We start from the raw sequence: 19,450 nt of genomic DNA, 5'->3' as shown, positions 1-19,450 counted from the left end.
CGAGCCCATCCTTATATGAAATGTTCCCTTGGTATCTCTAATTTTCTTGAAGAGATCGCTAGTCTTTCCCATTCTGTTGTTTTCCTCTATTTCTTTGCATTGATCACTGAGGAAGGCTTCAGTAAGATCTTTCTTGTATGAATCTATTAAATTGATCACGTTTATTTTTTTAAAGCTTTCTAGAAATCTGGTAGAAGCAATATTTATTTTAGCCTGGCTTTCAAATGTCAGTTTTATATATTTATGAATTTTCTGGTGAGATTATTTCATTCTTTACATTTTATTACTGAAACCTGAAATGAATTTTCCTTATTACATCTAAACTCAATTGATATTTTTTACTCTTCTGGATTCATACATTTTCTCTAAATTTTGACTTTAAAAATGTTTACTATTTTAATTTTTTGGTAGTAGACATATAATATCATTTTGGTTTATCCATCTCTTCTTTTTTAACAGAAATAACACAAAAACCTCCAACATTCTAATATTTTTGTAATCCAAAAACAATCTTATCTTGTCTTTGTCTAAAGATCAGTTCTTGCGAAGTTTTATGTTCAGAAGAAACAAAGATATGGCTTGAAAATTCCTTGAAAAGTAATGTAGCTCATTATTGTGGGTTTTCTTGTGGAGCAGAGGAGGAGGAATCACATGGCTCAAACTATACTAAGTCTTCTTAGGACTCCTCTTTACCATTTCTCTCCCCAAAGCCCCACCGTCCTTAGCAGTTATCTAACTGTTCTTCCCAAGCCTCTATTTTCCATCTCTGTCTCTATGTCTCTGAATCTTAACCCTATTTCTCTCTCTCTCCTCTCCTCCTTTTTCTGCCTCTGTTTCTCTCTTCTTAGCCATATGCTGGTCTTCCTATCCTTCTTTCTGCTTCTTTACAGCTTTTTCTTGTACAGAAATTTGGTCTGTCCTCAGTTTCTGCCATTCTCTACTCCTTTCTGTTCATCCCAGTCAGGCAGCAAAAGCCTGGTTACATCTTTCATCCATTCAGCACAGGTAGTAGAGTGTTCTTCTTTAGGAATGGGTGAGAGGGATTTGTCGAAACTATGGACAGCTATTAATAACTAATTTTTTCCTTTTCTTATCATAGTGTAGTATAGATCTAAGTTTCTGCTCTTTACTTCATGTTACAATTAGATAATGCTAGCTGCTTGAACTGTCTCCTAAACATAATGGTTTAAACAGAATCATGGTTTACATTTTCACCCATGTAGAGTCCAAAATAAATATCTCTGGCTTTCTTCCAAGGGATTCATAGGCACAGATTTTTTCTACCCTATGGCTCTTCTGTCTTTGATATGTAGTATCCAAGTGTGCATGAACTTGCAGAAGAGAAAAGAGCATGGAGGATTGTACATGAGAGTTTTTTCTGGTCCAGTCTCAGAAGGAGTATACATTGAACCACATGACCGCTCCTAACTGCAAGGCAGGCTGGAAAATGTAACCTAGCTGTGAGCTAGTAAGAGAGAAACCAAGTGACTGGATAGTCTTTTCCATACCTTATCTACAGTGCGGTATATTAGATCTCTGCCCTTTCCACAAGTCTTCCCTATTCACTGAGTTTATCAGTGATGATTAGGTGTTGGAGGCATTAAACTCTCAGTGTAACAACCTGAATTTTTACATTTAGGACATCTTTATTATACTTCCATATAACTCTCTATGCATCTGAGTTTTTACCTCAGGTCAAAATGTTAGTTACTTGGTAAATGTTTGTTTAAGTAAATGAGTGCATGGTTTTATCACCTCATGCTTCACTGGTTCCCCTTATTTTATAAAAAATATCTTTGGTAGAAAAGAACATTTGGTATCAGCTAAAAGACTGAGTCCCTTTCTTCTTCAGTAACTGAAGTAACTACAGCTCCTATAATTTTTCGTTTCCTTTGCCTAAAAAGAGCATATTTCTTTTTTGAGGACTAACAGCCTGGAGGATTGTGCATGAGAGTTTTTTATGGGCCAGTCTCAGAATCGGTACACAACACTTCTTCTTACTTAACTTCATACTGCGCAGGAAAAGAAAATCTGCATCAGAGGTAGATTTTAGGAGCAGATGTCTTGAGTGCAGTGATAATTCAGTGAATAAAACTTTGAGAGATTTTACAAGTCAGCCTGGTGTAATATGCATTTAGAGGAGATTTTTTTTGTATAAGATCAGAGATAGAGGTTCTGTCATCTGTAAGCTTGTTTGTTTTTTCTTTCATCTAGTCATACATAGGGAGAAGGCAATGGTACCCCATTCCAGTACTCTTGCCTGGAAAATCCCATGGACAGAGGAGCCTGGTAGGCTGCAGTCCATGGGGTCGCTAATAGTCGGACACGACTGAGTGGCTTCACTTTCACTTTTCACTTTCATGCATTGGAGAAGGAAATGGCAACCCGCTCCAGTGTTCTTGCCTGGAGAATCCCAGGGACAAGGGAGCCTGGTGGGCTGCTGTCTATGGGGTTGCACAGAGTTGGACACGACTGAAGCGACTTAGCAGCAGCAGTCATACATACGTTTCTTAACTTATTAACCAGGTTCTGTGCAAAAGATAATGGGGCTACTACTATGAATTAAACTGTTCCTGCTCTTGAGCTCCCAGTTTTATGGTAAGGGTGGCAGACCTGCAAATTTACACTATTTTTATAATATGTGATAGATTTATAGTTTCTGAAGGAACATGAAAAGGGAGATTACTTTATGCTTGATTAATCAGGAAGGCCTGAAGCCTGTGCCTCACATATGGGAAGGCTAGTCCATTTAACCCCATTAACTGAGAATCATGACAGCTTCATCTGTACACTGCTCTGTGTTGCCTCTATTTCACTGGGTCAGAGGCCATCTTGAAGCAGATGGGTATATCTCTTCATTCCCTACCTCCAGGTTTAAGGGTGATAGTTATTTGACTTATCTGGAGAGAAGGAAGGAGAGGAATGTGTTACCTGGCCAAGACTGAGAGAAGATTGACAATCCTTTTGGCCTCTGACAGAAACATTTCTAACCATAGAGTCTGTTCTTGGACTGCATCTTCTATATTAGTAGAGACGTAACTGCACTGAAGTAAACTCGATCATGAATCTATTACTTTGGCTTCTCTCTGTATTTCTTTGGAGAAGGTTAGTTAAATTTAGGCTAAATGTGTCTTTTGAGTAACTTAGTAACTCAGTCAGCGGTCCTTTTTCTTCAGGATCAAAAAGATAAAATACATGATTATTTTAGTTGCCTCTAAAAATTCTGCTATCTCCATCTTGCCATGCTGGAATAATATTCTTTCCTATCTCACAAATTGCTGACCGATGGCAAGTCATAGTCTCTTTTGGGAATTTCCTTATGTATTCACACTGGATGCAATAATATAGCAAAATAATTTTACTGATGGTTTCTTTAGTTTTTTTCAATTAAAAAATGTCATTCATAATTTAGTTTATCATAGAGTATACAAAATTTAAAAAATGACCCATACTGTTATGATGAAACCTCTATTAATACATAAAATTGATATATTTAGAGAATAGAAAATTCAAATGGTCTCAATAGGTATAAAATGAAAGTCTGGCTTCCCATGGCCCTGTCTCCTCTTCCAGATGACCATCTTTTAAAAGGAACCACTATCAATAGTTTCATATTATTTCTTTTAGAAATATTTATATATATATTCCAGCATTTGTATTTCTTTCACTTAGACATTTTATTCATTTATTTATTCATCCAAAAATATTTTTTTTAAGGACCTATTCTGTGTCAGGCAGAATTTTGAACCCTGGGGATACAGTAATGAACAAAACAGAAAAGGTCTCTCCTCTTAGGGCATTTAGAATCTAGGTGGGAAAGAGAGACAAGAATGTAAAATAAATGAACAAGATGGCTTCAGTTTGTCAGGATACTATGAAAGAAATAGAGTGGTGATGTTCTTAGGTAAGAAGGTTAGTGGAGGCTTCTGGTTATACAGTTCATTAAGTTCTGCTGAAAAAAGAAAAAATAGTGACTCAATTCATGCCTGACATAGGCTGTTTTTATTTCTGAAGGTGAATCTCCACCGACCATCCAGCTGCCCACACCTGCAGTCCAGCGTCCAAGCCCCATCACACTTTTCCAGCCCAGCGTCTCCAGTACTGCCCAGGTGGCTGTCCAGGCTCCAAGTCTGCCCCTCCGTCCAGCACTCCCACCCCAGCGCTTTGCTGGGCCCTCCCAAGCGGACACTCATCAGCTGCATTCTGGAGTCAATCGCTCTGTGAAGAGACCCACTCCTGTTTCTCTGGAGAGCACCAACAGGATTCCGACTAGTGCAAGTCCTGCCCATTCCAGATTTGCAACCTCAACCATCCAACCTCCCAAGGAGTATCCCAGCGTTTCCACTTGTCCCAGAAGTACTCCAATTTCCCAGGCTCCTCCTATTCCACACTCACACATCTACCAGCCCTCTCCCCTTGGCCATCCAGCTGCATTGTTTGGGACACCACCAAGATTCTCTTTTCATCACCCTTACTTCCTACCTGGACCTCACTACTTCCCATCAAGGTAAATGAATAGTTTATTTCCTTTCACCTGAAAGTGCTTTCACCTTTCACCTAAAACTATTCATTCATAGTTAATGAATTTTTACCCCTGAAAGCCTCTTATTTACTGAAAAAGGAACTTCCTCAATCCTGTTTTGTATCTAATTTAGTTTAGTGGCTAGACAGGGGCCAACCAGTTGACATGAGTATATGGAGGGGCTGGATAGGAGCCAAGGAGAGTGCATGCCCCATCTTAGGGGGCAGTTGCTACTGAGTTCCAGCCTACTGTTGCCACATGAGAATACAGGCTCCAATGTTGTCAGATCTGATTTCTCTCTTAAAAAAAAATCATCAGTTGTAAGTGACCTTAAGATCATTTAGTCCAACCCCCTTACTGAATAGTAAGTGTGGTTCTGAAATTTCTGTATGTATATAAATCACATGTGATCTTAATAAAATGAGATTCTGAGTCAGTAGGTGTGGGTTACAGTAGGTTCCTATACAAGGTTACAGTAAACCGGATATTCTGCATTTTTAACAAGCTCCCAAATGATGTCAATTCTGTGGTTTATGGAATACTTTGAATAGCAAGAATATAGAGAGCACTGGCCTAAGAGGTTGAATGACTTGTCCAAAGTTATTTACCCTCTCAGGACCCTTGTTAATAAACCAAAAAGTTTCTTAGGTAAATTATCAGTAAGAGAAATTATTTTCACAGGGATGTATGTAAGGAAAACATTTGTAACTTTTCATTTTGGAGTGATAGAATTTAACTTTGAAAGCATTTTGATAGAGTGGCACTAACCTCTACTTTTCAGTTGCTGTTAAATGTATAAACAGAGATGGTTTCTGTTGAGACTGTTTAATACCCATCTTTTATTGTTACTTATTTAGAAAGTAAAACTACTGCCTGCTTGGGTGTACCAAAGCCTCAAAGAAGTTTTTTAGCGTATATTATGTTGCTTCAAATCATAGTGGAATTGCTTGCTTTCAAGTCTTTAGTACAGAACTAAAAGAAAGTGAAAATAGAGGATCAGATTAGGAGAAAGGGAGATACTGCTGTTTGTGGTTTGTTTTGTTTTTCCAATGGGCTCTTCTTTAACAGCTTTCAGAAGTCTTTTGGTTCAAGAAGTCAGACTTTAAGAGACTCCTAAGGCTAGGATCCGGAGAAGGCAATGGCACCCCACTCCAGTACTTTTGCCTGGAAAATCCCATGGACAGAGGAGCCTGGTAGGCTGTAGTCCATGGGGTTGCTAGAGTCAGACACGACTGGGTGACTTCACTTTCACTTTTCACTTTCATGCATTGGAGAAGAAAATGGCACTCCAGTGTTCTTGCTTGGAGAATCCAGGGACGGGGGAGCCTGGTGGGCTGCCGTCTATGGGGTCACACAGAGTCGGACACGACTGATGTGACTTAGTAGCAGCAGCAGCAAGGCTAGGATCTCTTCTCATTGCTATCTGTTAGGGTCTGAGATTTTATAGGAATTTTAGAGAATTTTACAGTGTTGTTGTTTTTTTTTTTTTTTTAACATATGAGAAGAGTGCTAAGGACATAGCTGGAATTTAATAAATGAGTAGGTTTGAAAGATCATTCTTAGGTAGAACCTTGAGGTTCACAAACTTAAAATTGGTGAAATTTTATCTTTGTTACATAATTCATTTTGTAGTACAAGAAAGACTTGAACAGTACTTACATTAAAGTTGAAGAAGAGGCATCTAGAATAGGTGTATAGCACAATCTTACTTCAGTTGTTGTTGTTTTTTCTTTTTAGCATTTTGAGAACTTGGTATTTTTATCTAAAATTCTCAGAGTAATCCTTTGTTTTTGGCATAATTATCCCTTTACTTTTTCAGATAAATAAAGTGATCAACTGTTAGATAAATAGCTTTGTTAAGGTCACACTTTTCACTTTCATGCATTGGAGAAGGAAATGGCAACCCACTCCAGTATTCTTGCCTGGAGAATCCCAGGAATGGGGGAGCCTGGTGGGCTGCTGTCTGTGGGGTCTCACAGAGCCGGACACGACTGAAGTGACTTAGCAGCAGCAGCAAAGTCACACAACTGGTAAACGGCAGAGCCAGTAGTCAAACTTAGATTTGCTGTCTGATTTTTAATTCGGTGTTTGTTTTTTTCACTGTATCACTAAGGCTTCTCAATATAATGGCTTCTCTTGCTTGGTAGATGTTAGTTGCTAGAGGAAAATCACATGGAAAATGCATCCTGTATTTTTGAATGGAAAAGTAGTGTAGTCAAGTAGACTTTTGGGCAGGAAATTTTTTTTTTATGCAATAAGTAAATAAAATCATAGGAAATTTATCTTCCTTACTCATGACAAGACTTACAGGATTTGGCTGTTAATTTACAAACCATTGATAGCTTAAAGAACATTTTGGAAAGAAACTCTGGAAAATATGTCATTAGGAGACAGAAAATATATCTCCATCTTGAATGGTATTATTGCTAATTAATAATAATGCTATTAGATGAACCAAATGAAGTGAGTCAGCAGTATTATACTGAATTTTATTTCATGTAAGAATGTCAAAGAACTATGTCAGCTGTAAACATGAAGCCGAATATAGTTTTCCAAAACAAGACCAGCCTTATAAATTATAGTATTGTCTAATTTCCTTTATAACTTCTACCTGTAATCTGTGCGATGGTAATTTCCCCAGGGATATGGGTAATCTTATTTATGTTTGTTTACATAATATACTTCAGTAAAATCGAGTCTGGCTAAATAACAGAATTAATTGATTCCTTCTCAATTTTTCAATTGGCTCTTCTCCCACTAATAACAGGATCATCTATAAAGATATTTCTTCCTTAATCTAATCAAATTACATATGGAATTATTCAGCCATTCCAATACCGTAATTATAATGACATTTGATATATATATTTGGTAAATATATACCAAATATACATATTTGATATTTTGCCCTGTGTATCTAGAGTAAAAACCATGGAGTTTAGGCATTTTAATCAAGGAATCATTTTATGAAACAGAGAGGCACTTAGAAATACTGATCCCTAGGTCTGGGACTAAATCCTCCTGCCTTTGTATCGTAACCATCTTCATACTATGCCTATTAAGACTCTCTCTTTCTGTACTATGTTCAGTTCAGTTCAGTAGCTCAGTCATGTCTGACTCTTTGCGACCCCATGAACTGTAGCACGCCAGGCCTCCCTGTCCATCAGCAACTCCCGGAGTTCACTCAAACTCACGTCCATTGAGTCAGTGATGCCATCCAGCCATCTCATCCTCTGTCGTCCCCTTCTCCTCCTACCCCCAATCCCTCCCAGCATCAGAGTCTTTCCCAGTGAGTCAACTCTTTGCATGAGGTGGCCAAAGTACTGGAGTTTCAGCTTTAGCATCATTCCTTCAAAAAAACACCCAGGACTGATCTCCTTTAGAATGGACTGGTTGGATCTCCTTGCAGTCCAAGGGACTCTCAAGAGTCTTCTCCAACACAATTCAAAAGCATCAATTCTTCGGCGCTCAGCTTTCTTCACAGTCCAACTCTAATATCCAAACATGACTACTGGAAAAACCATAGCCTTGACTAGACAGACCTTTGTTGGCAAAGTAATATCTCTGCTTTTGAATATGCTATCTAGGTTGGTCATAACTTTTCTTCCAAGGAATAAGCGTCTTTTAATTTCATAGCTGCAATCATGATCTGCAGTTATTTTGGAGCCCAAAACAATAAAGTCTGACACTGTTTCCACTGTTTCCCCATCTATTTGCCATGAAGTGATGGGACCAGATGCCATGATCTTCGTTTTCTGAATGTTGAGCTTTAAGCCAACTTTTTCACTCTCCTCTTTCACTTTCATCAAGAGGCTTTTTAGTTCCTCTTCACTTTCTGCAATAAGGATGGTGTCATCTGCATATCTGAGGTTATTGATATTTCTCTCCTGGCAATCTTGATTCCAGCTTGTGCTTGTTCCAGCTCAGTGTTTCTCATGATGTACTCTGCATAGAAGTTAAATAAGCAGCGTGACAATATACAGCCTTGAAGTACTCCCTTTCCTATTTGGAACCAATCTGTTGTTCCATGTCCAGTTCTAACTGTTGCTTCCTGACCTGCATATAGGTTTCTCAAGAGGCAGGTCAGGTGGTCTGGTATTCCCACCTCTTCCAGAATTTTCCACAGTTTGTTGTGATCCACACAGTCAAAGGCTTTGGCATAGTCAATAAAGCAGAAATAGATGTTTTTCTGGAACTCTCTTGCTTTTTCCATGATCCAGCAGATGTTGGCAATTTGATCTCTGGTTCCTGTGCCTTTTCTAAAACCAGCTTGAACATCTGGAAGTTCACGGTTCATGTATTGCTGAAGCCTGGCTTGGAGAATTTTGAGCATTACTTTACTAGCGTGTGAGATGAGTGCAGTTGTGTGGTAGTTTGAGCATTCTTTGGCATTGCCTCTCTTTGGGATTGGAATGAAAACTGACCTTTTGCAGTCCTGTGGCCACTGCTGAGTTTTCCAAATTTGCTGGCATATTGAGTGCAGCACTTTGACAGCATCATCTTCCAGGATTTTAAATCGCTCAACTGGAGTTCCATCACCTCCACTAGCTTTGTTCATAGTGATGCTTTCTAAGGCCCACTTGACTTCACATTCTAGGATATCTGGCTCTAGGTGAGTGACCACACCATCGTGATTATCTTGGTCGTGAAGATCTTTTTGTACAGTTCTTCTGTGTCTTCTTGCCACTTCTTCTTAATATCTTCTGCTTCTGTTAGGTCCATACCATTTCCGTCATATATCGAGCCCATCTTTGCATGAAATGTTCCCTTGGTATCTCTAATTTTCTTGAAGAGATCTCTAGTCTTTCCCATTCTGTTGTTTTCCTCTATTTCTTTGCATTGATTGCTGAGGAAGGCTTTCTTATCTCTTCTTGCTATTCTTTGGAACTCTGCATTCAGATGCTTATATCTTTCCTTTTCTCCTTTGCTTTTTGCTTCTCTTCTTTTCACAGCTATTTGTAAGGTCTCCCCAGACAGCCATTTTGCTTTTTTGCATTTCTTTTCCATGGGGATAGCTTTGATCCCTGTCTCCTATACAATGCCACGAACCTCCATCCATAGTTCATCGGGCACTGTATCTATCGGATCTAGTCCCTTAAATCTATTTCTCACTTCCACTGTATAATCATAAGGGATTTGATTTAGGTCATACCTGAATGGTCTAGTGGTTTTCCCCACTATCTTCAACTTAAGTCTGAATTTGGCAATAAGGAGTTCATGATCTGAGCCACAGTCAGCTCCCGGTCTTGTTTTTGCTGACTGTATAGAGCTTCTCCATCTTTGGCTGCAAAGAATATAATCAATGTGTTACTTTCTTAGTTATCCTTTTTACCCCCACCTTTTCTTCTATTCTTCCTACTTCTTGCAATATTTATACTTTCACATACAAAGGAGATACCTAGAATCTTCATTCTATTGGCCATTGAGTAAATATATGTGTTCAAAAGTGTATTGCAATTAGGGATATAGAATGTATATGAATGATAAATTGGAATTTATTAGCTTGAAATCGGAGAAAGTAATGGCACCCCACTCCAGTACTCTTGCTTGGAAGATCCCATGGACAGAGGAGCCTGTTAGGCTGCAATCCTTGGGGTTGCTAAGAGTCGGACACGACTGAGTGACTTCACTTTCACTTTTCACTTTTCACTTTCTTGCATTGGAGAAGGAAACGGCAACCCACTCCAGTGTTCTTGCCTGGAGAATCCCAGGGACGAGGGAGCCTGGTGGGCTGCCGTCTGTGGGGTCACACAGAGTCGGACACGACTGAAGTGACTTAGCATAGTATAGCTTGAAATATATAAAACTATAATCAAACATATCTATATATCTTTTAGGGAAGTTAAGTCCAAAAATTCTAAATTTGTGGGAATATATAGCATCTTAACTGTAAGATTTTGGACAAACAGATCAAAAATTACAAAGCAGTTATCCTTAATCCTTGTTTGGCTTATAGACCTATTAAAGAATTTGATTGAGGTTTTGGACCTATTTCCTATTATAATGTACATTTACATACATATACAATATTTTGCCTAATTCTTGTAGAGGATAGAATTTATAGTTCCAAAACAAGATAGATTCAGCTAATATGGAATACCTTCTGCTATAACTATTATAAATGTTGAATTTAAATATGAACAATTTAATACCTAGCTGAAATCACAAAAAAGGAAAATAAATCCCCCTTTGTCAAAATGACCAATAAGCTGAAAACTTGTACAGTGGTCGTGGGTATAGTTTGCAGATTCAGAAATAGTCTCAGCATTTATAAACTTGGGTTTTAATGCCTACATAAAGAGAGAAAATGAGGTCTTGAATCTTCTCAAGGTGAGGAGGTGAAACTTAAAACCTCTTCATAAAGCTGCTGTTGCTGCTGCTTTGTCACTTCAGTCATGTCTGACTCTGTGTGACTCTATGGACTGTAACCCACCAGGCTCCTCTGTCCATGGGGATTCTCCAGGCAAGAATATTGGAATGTGTTGTCATGGCCTCCTCCAGGGGATCTTCCCAAACTAGGGATAGAACCCAGGTCTCCCGTGTTGCAGGTGGATTCTTTATCATCTGAGCCACCAGGGAAGCCCCTTCATAAAGCTAAGACCGTAAAAAGGCCTCTCAACCTTGATAAAGGAATAGAAGATTTTTTTATCACTGATCCAGACAAAGCACAAAGGAAACTTGTTTTTATCCAGGGCTATATATGGAAAAAGGTCTTCTGTTAGATATAAAAACTCCAGATTACACCGCACACTGATTGAGAATCTAAAATCACCCTATCCACTTGATAAACTAACACACAAATTAGTTCTGGGATGACTTACCTGGGACAACTATTCTAAAGGAGATACCTCAACCATTCAAGCCACTTAGGAATTTCCAAAGGGAGAGAATTATTATTAAAGGTGAGCTTCAGCATATAGAACACAAGGAAAGGATTCATTAAGAGCAAGAGTCAATACATGCTACAAATAGTAAGAATAATATCCAAGAATCTGAAATAAGTGAATATCAGTTCAGTTCAGTTCAATCACTCAGTCGTGTCCGACTCTTGGAGACCCCATGAACTGCAGCACGCCAGGCCTCCTTGTCCATCACCAACTCCCAGAGTCCACTCAAACCCATGTCCACTGAGTCGGTGATGCCATCCAACCATCTTATCCTCTGTCGTCCCCTTCTCCTCCTGCCCTCAGGCTTCCCCAGCATCAGGGTCTTTTCAGATGAGTCAGCTCTTCGCATCAGGTAGCCAGAATACTGGAGTTTCAGCTTCAACATCGGTCCTTCCAATGAACACCCAGGACTGATCCCTTTTAGGATGGACTGGTTGGATCCTCTTGCAGTCCAAGAGACCCTCAAGAGTCTTCTCCAACACCACAGTTCAAAAGCATCAATTCTTCGGCGCTCAGGTTTCTTTATAGTCCAACTCTCACATCCATACATGACCACTTTAAAAACCATAGCCTTGACTAGATGGGCCTTTGTTGGCAAAGTAATGTCTTTGCTTTTTAATATGCTGTCTAGGTTGGTCATAACTTTCCTTCCAGGGAGTAAGTGTCTTTTAATTTCATGGCTGCAATTACCATCTGCAGTGATTTTGGAGCCCAGAAAAATAAAAGTCAGCCACTGTTTCCCCATCTATTTGCCATGAAGTGATGGGACCGGATGCCATGATCTTAGTTTTCCGAATGTTGAGCTTTAAGCCAACTTTTTCACTCTCCTTTTTCACTTTCATCAAGAGGCTCTTTAGTTTCTCTTCGCTTTCATGTCATCTGCATATCTGAGGTTATTGATATTTCTCCTGGCAATCTTGATTCCAGCTTGTGCTTCTTCCAGCCCAGCATTTCTCATGATGTACTCTGCATATAAGTTAAATAAGCAGGGAGACAATATACAGCCTCGACGTACTCCTTTTCCTATTTGTAACCAGTCTGTTGTTGCACGTCCAGTTCTAACTGTTGCTTCCTGACCTGCATATAGGTTTCTCAAGAGGCAGGTCAGGTGGTCTGGTATTCCCATCTCTTTCAGAATTTCAGAACTGATTTCAGATTTCAGAACTGAATATCAGGAAGAGACTAAAAACCATATTTCAAATAATTAAAGAGGACTTCTGTACCAGCCAAGATTAGGGCTGAATCTACCCTCATCTGAAATGATTTTTTAAAAAAAAGGCAAAATATATAGTTTTCAAGACACTGTTTATCAGCAATGAATATGAAGATCCCTGAGAGAGAGAAAATAAATGAGGTAAGCCTTGAAATCTCCCCTGCTTACTGGCCTGGAAACCATGGAAGGAGACATGGAAACAGGAAGGAGAAACACAAGGAGATCCTTGTAGACTTGCAGAGTGGAGGACATAGAACCAAGAGTCCAGTGAAACCAACTCAGCTAGAATTCTTGGGATAGAGTACTTGAGAGAGGAAGGTTGCACAATGCAAGAATTCTGGATCTCTGCATAGGTTCCTTTTTGAGTATTCAGCTGAATGCTGATCAGCTGATGCATGTGAGGAACATTACCCAAGATTGTTGAAAAAACTGTCCAACAAATCAGAGACAGCAGTGCCCAACACTCACACCAGTCTGGGAATATTTCTTTTTCTAACCAAACAAGATTAGAAAACCTTGATGGGATATTGACTACTTGGAGAGTCTTGTTTTAGCTAGATCTAGACTATATGTTGGCTTAAAGCTCATCATTGAGAAAACGAAGATCATGGCATCTGGTCCCATCACTTCGTGGGAAATAGATGGGGAAACAGTGTCAGACTTTATTTTTCTGGGCTCCAAAATCACTGCAGATGGTGACTGCAGCCATGAAATTTAAAGACACTTACTCCTTGGAAGAAAAGTTATGACCAACCTAGATAACATATTCAAAAGCAGAGACATTACTTTGCCAACTAAGGTTCGTTTAGTCAAGGCTATGGTTTTTCCTGTGGTCATGTATAGATGTGAGAGTTGGACTGTGAAGAAAGCTGAGTGCCGAAGAACTGATGCTTTTGAACTGTGGTGTTGGAGGAGACTCTTGAGAGTCCCTTGGACTGCAAGGAGATCCAACCAGTCCATTCTGAAGGAGATCAGTCCTGGCATTTCTTTGGAAGGAATGATGCTAAAGCTGAAACTCCAGTACTTTGGCCACCTCATGCAAAGAGTTGACTCATTGGAAAAGACTCTGATGCTGGGAGGGATTGGGGGCAGGAGGAGAAGGGGACAATAGAGGATGAGATGGCTGGATGGCATCACTGACTCAATGGACGTGAGTCTCAGTGAACTCCAGGAGATGGTGATATACAGGGAAGCCTGGCGTGCTGCGATTCATGGGGTCGCAAAGAGTCGGACACGACTGAGTGACTGAACTGAACTGAAGTGAGACTAAATGTTGCTATGGTTTTATCTAAAAATTCTTAAAATCAAGACCTAAAGTGATCAAAGTTACTGTTTTCAAGTAACTAACTGTATCCAAAACAAAGCTTAAGGATAGAAATAGTATGATTACAAGGATAAGAGAGAGGGAGTTTCCTTTCTGAAATGGCAGCATGAGGAGTTCTGTGAACCTACTCCCAAGCAAAGAAGCATAACTGGTAAAAACTATTTTTAAAGATCAACCACTTAAATTCTCTGGCAAATGTCCTAAGGGCATATTGCAGATAAGGAAACATTTATTCAAGAATACACCCTAAAACTTGGTAAGAAGAGCAAGAGTCTATGACCCTTGGGCCACGAAAAATACTATCCCTCACTGAAGGCAATGGCAACCCACTCCAGTACTCTTGCCTGGAAAATCCCGTGGATGGAGGAGCCTGATAGGCTGCAGTCCATGGGGTCGCTGGGAGTCGGACATAACTGAGAGACTTCACTTTCACTTTTCACTTTCATGCATTAGAGAAGGAAATGGCAACCCACTCCAGTGTTCTTGCCTGTAGAATCCCAGGGACTGGGGAGCCTGGTGGGCTGCTGTCTCTGGGGTTGCACAGAGTTGGACATGACTGAAGTGACTTAGCAGCAGCAGCAGCAGCACCCTCAGTTAACTTGATGGAATCCAACTCTGAGTGGCCAAGAAGATAGCTTTCTCTTCCCTCAGCTCCTAATCAAGAGATACAGTATCTTAGAGATGTAGCATTTCTCATCCTCTCCAGCTTAGTTAAAGAGGTTAAATTCATGGGGAGTGTGACCAAGAGGTTGGGGGTTCCTTTGCTTTGTTCAGCACCTACTAACAGGATAACTGTTCAACTCTTAAGGATGACAAACAGAGAGTACTGTGACCCTGAGCATCCTTGATCCAGGTCACTATTAGAAGAGATGTTCTATGCTGGCAGAAGAAAACCAGAAATTTTGCCATAAGAATAGAGAGCTCAGAAACTCTCTCCAAAAGGAATTTGACTTTTCATAAACAGTGTGGGGAAGTTCATACATAAGGACATTCTTGAAAACAAGGAGATTCTGGTGGTAAGCAAATAAAAGAGGCATCACTTAATCAAAACTAAGAAGCTAGGGACTTCCCTGAGGGTCCACTGGTTAAGATTCTGGGCTTCCACTGCAAGGGGTAAGGGTTTGATTCCTGATCTGAGAACTCAGACTAAGAATCTAACTGTATGCCAGCTAGTACACAAAAAAAACTAGGGAAAGAAACACTAAGAACCCTCCTGCAGTCAGAACAAACCTCAGAGACTGCTCACAATTGACCCCTGTCTGAATTTAATTGGGTCAGACTGTGGAACAATCTCTGCCCCAAGACATTTTGAAACCTTGGAGCAATCAGCCAGCAATGAGTATAATCCTCAAGCTGTATGTAATGGCAAATGAGTCAAAGAGCTTAACACAAAAATCAGAGAAAGAGATAGAGTCCTGCTAAAACCATTATCATCCTAGGGTGACTGTATTCATGTCCAAATCTATGCTCTCTAAGAAGTGACAGTCAGGGTTTACACTGCAGAGGAAATACACTTCACTAAAATTTCAAGTCAAAAAAAACCAAGAAAAAAAAAAAAAAACTAGACCTAGAAAAGTGAAAGAGTTGTCCCGAGTTCCTGAAAGTTATTACTCCTGAGTTACTGAAAATATCCTGTTTTAAACCAAAAATTATGACATGCAAAGAAAAGGAAAGTACCATTCATACATGGAGGAGAAAAATAAGCAACAGAAGCTACCTGTGGTAGGTAGCTCGTATCTCAAATTTAACATAGGCTTCCAAGACTTTATAACTATATTCAAGCAATTAAAGGAAACCATTTTTAAAGAAGTAAAAGAAGTTGTGATGATGATGTCTCTTCACAAATACTATCATTAAAGGCATAGAAATTATAAAAAGAACCAAATGGAAATTCTGGAATTGAAAAGCACAGTAACCAAAATGAAAACTTTACTGCTGCTGCTGCTGCTGCTAAGTCGCTTCAGTCGTGTCCGACTCTGTGCGACCCCATAGACGGAAGCCCACCCGGCTCCCCCGTCCCTGGGATTCTCCAGGCAAGAACACTGGAGTGGGTTGCCATTTCCTTCTCCAATGCATGAAAGTGAAAAGTGAAAGGGAAGTCGCTCGGTAGTGTCCGACTCTGTGCGACCCCATGGACTACAGCCTACCAGGCTCCTCCATCCATGGGATTTTCCAGGCAAGAGTACTGGAGTGGGGTGCCACTGGCACTCAAAAATAAACTTGAACTGACATGAGAATGAATCAGAAACCTTGAAAGTAGACTGGTAATGATTATATAACCTGAAGAATAAAGAGAAAAAAGAATGAAGAAAAATGAACAGAGCATCAGAACTGTCATTATTAAGTGCACCAATGTATATATAAAAGTATCAAAAGGGAGGAGAAGAAAAGCAGAAAGTATTTGAAGATATAATAGCTGAAGACTTATCATATTTGATGAAAAATATTATACATTTAAGAAAGCCAGGAGATCCACAGAGGGCCACATCATAGTAAAATACTGAAATCTGAAGCCAAAGAGAAAGTGAGAGAGTCAGGCAGATAGACACTCGTATCATGTACAGGGAAACCCCAATAAAATTAACATCTGACTTTCTATCAGCAGCAATGGAGGCTAGAATATATATTTGAAGTACTGAAGAAAAACCCCAGTCAACTAAGAATCTTATATTCGGTGAAGCCATTTTTTAAAAATTAAGCCAAGGTAAAGACATTTCTCAGATAATCCAAAACAGATTGCTAGCACATTTGCATTATGAGAAATACAAAGGGAGTTCTTAAGGCTGAAAGTAAATGATCTCTAATGGTAGTTGGGATAAAAACAAACAAAGTACCGAAGAGCCCCAGTAAAGGTAAAAATACAGTTACAAAAGATAGTATCAGTTCAGTTCAGTTCAGTTGCTCAGTCATGTCCAACTCTTTGCGACCCCATGAATTGCAGCACGCCAGGCTTCCCTGTCCATCACTAACTGAGACTCACGTCCATCGAGTCAGTGATGCCATCCAGCCATCTCATCCTCTGTCGTCCCCTTCTCCTCCTGCCCCCAATCTCTCCCAGCATCAGAGTCTTTTCCAATGAGTCAACTCTTTGCATGAGGTGGCCAAAGTACTGGAGTTTCAGCTTTAGCATCATTCCTTCCAAAGAAATGCCAGGACTGATTTCCTTCAGAATGGACTGGTTGGATCTCCTTGCAGTCCAAGGGACTCTCAAGAGTCTCCTCCAACACCACAGTTCAAAAGCATCAGTTCTTCGGCACTCAGCTTTCTTCACAGTCCAACTCTCACATCTATACATGACCATAGGAAAAACCATAGCCTTGACTAGACGAACCTTAGTTGGCAAAGTAATGTCTCTGCTTTTGAATATGCTATCTAGGTTGGTCAAACTTTTCTTCCAAGGAGTAAGCGTCTTTAAATTTTATGGCTGCAGTCACCATCTGCAGTGATTTTGGAGCCCAAAAAATAAAGTCTGACACTGTTTCCACTGTTGAGATAGTATAGGAAACCTAAAATGGTGTAGATATATATATACATATACATATATGTGTAACTGTTTCACTTTCCTATATAGCAGAAACTAGCTATAATTTACAAACAACATTGTAAATCAACTATATTCTAATAAAATTTAACAAAAAATACTATAAGCATAAAGGCAGTATGAATCTTCTTTTGACTGGTTTTAAAAGCAATTATCCCAAAGAAAGGCAGTGCCAAAGAATGCTCAAACTACTGCACAATTGCACTCATCTCACATGCTAGTAAAGTAATGCTCAAAATTCTCCAAGCCAGGCTTCAGCAATACGTGAACCGTGAACTTCCAGATATTCAAACTTGTTTTAGAAAAGGCAAAGGAACCAGAGATCAAATTGCCAACATCCGCTGGATCATGGAAAAAGCAAGAGAGTTCCAGAAAAACATCTGTTTCTGATTTATTGACTATGCCAAAGCCTTTGACTGTGTGAATCACAATAAACTGGACAATTCTGAAAGAGATGGGAATACCAGACCACCTGACCTGCCTCTTGAGAAACCTATATGCAGGTCAGGAAGCAACAGTTAGAACTGGACATGGAACAACAGACTGGTTCAAAATAGGAAAAGGAGTATGTCAAGGCTATATATTGTCACCTTGCTTATTTAACTTATATGCAGAGTACATCATGAGAAACACTGGGCTGGAAGAAGCACAAGCTGGAATCAAGATTGCCAGGAGAAATATCAATAACCTCAGATATGCAGATGATACCATCCTTATTGCAGAAAGTGAAGAGGAACTAAAAACCCTCTTGATAAAAGTGAAAGAGGAGAATGAAAACATTGGCTTAAAACTCAACATTCAGAAAACTAAAATCATGACATCCGGTCCCATCACTTCATGGCAGATAGATGGGGAAACAGTGGAAACAGTGACAGACTTTTTTTTCTTGGGCTCCATAGTCACTGCAGATGGTGACTGCAGCCATGAAATTAGAAGAAATTTCTTGCTTGCTCTTTGGAAGAAAAGCTATTACCAACCTAGACAGCATATTAAAAAGTAGAGACATTACTTTGCCAACAAAGGTCCGTCTAGTCAAAGCTATGGTTTTTCCAGTAGTCTTATATGGATGTGACAGTTGGACTATAAAGAAAGCTGAGCACCAAAGATTTGATGCTTTTGAACTGTGGTGTTGGCAAAAACTCTTGAGAGTCCCTTGGACAGCAAGGAGATCCAACCAGCCCATCCCAAAGGAAATCAGTCCTGAATATTCACTGGAAGGACTGATGCTGAAGCTCCAATACTTTGGCCACCTGATGCGAAGAACTGACTCCTTGGAAAAGACCCTGATGCTGGGAAAGATTGAAGGTGGGAGGAGAAGGAGACGACAGAGGATGAGGTGGTTGGATGGCATCACCAACTCAATGGAATAAGTTTGAGTCAACTCTGGGAGTTGGTGATGAACAGAAAGGCCTGGCGTTGCAAAGAGTTGAACACGACTGAGTGACTGAACTGAACTGAACTGATTCTTGCCTGAGAACCCAATGGACAGCATGAAATGGCAAAAAGGTAGGACACTGAAAGATGAACTCCTCAGGTAGGCAGGTGCCCAATGTGCTACAGGAGAGCAATGGAAAAATAACTCCAGAAAGAATGAAGAGACGGAGCCAAAGCAAAAACAGCACCTGGTTGTGGATGTGACTGGTGATAGAAGTAAAGTCTAATGCTGTGAAGAGCAGTATTGCCTAGGAACCCGGAATTCACTGGTTCATGAATCAAGGCAAATTGGAAGTGGTCAAACAAGAGGTGGCAAGAGTGAACATTGATATTTTAGGAAGCAGTGAACTAAAATGGACTGGAATGGGTGAATTTAACTCAAATGACCATTATATCTACTACCGTGGGCAAGAATCCCTTAGAAGAAATGGAGTAACCCTCACAGTCAACAAAAAACACCTAACGTTATACTTAATGGCAGAGACTGGAGATCAGCAAGATCCAATTAATATCAAGAATAAGATACAGA

General features: G+C 39.8%; 1 protein-coding gene across 6 annotated transcripts in view; it reads left to right on the top strand.

Annotated features, from left to right (window-relative positions):
* Positions 1-19,450, top strand: part of SOX30 (SRY-box transcription factor 30) — an 80,486-nt gene that overhangs the window by 11,665 nt on the left and 49,371 nt on the right. For 5 of the 6 annotated variants that reach the window (XM_061424184.1, XM_061424186.1, XM_061424185.1 and 2 more), the window contains one exon: positions 4,015-4,507. The exons of the other annotated variant lie outside the window; for it this stretch is intronic. In XM_061424184.1, the coding sequence (XP_061280168.1) occupies positions 4,015-4,507 (493 nt within the window). The remainder of the gene's footprint in view (positions 1-4,014; positions 4,508-19,450) is intronic. 6 annotated transcript variants of the gene reach the window in all.

Source organism: Bos javanicus, chromosome 7 (assembly GCF_032452875.1).
Source record: "Bos javanicus breed banteng chromosome 7, ARS-OSU_banteng_1.0, whole genome shotgun sequence".
In the NCBI taxonomy this organism is placed as follows: domain Eukaryota; kingdom Metazoa; phylum Chordata; class Mammalia; order Artiodactyla; family Bovidae; genus Bos; species Bos javanicus.
The sequence above is the reverse complement of the archived record's forward strand: the minus strand, read 5'-3'. Positions and strand labels throughout refer to the sequence as shown.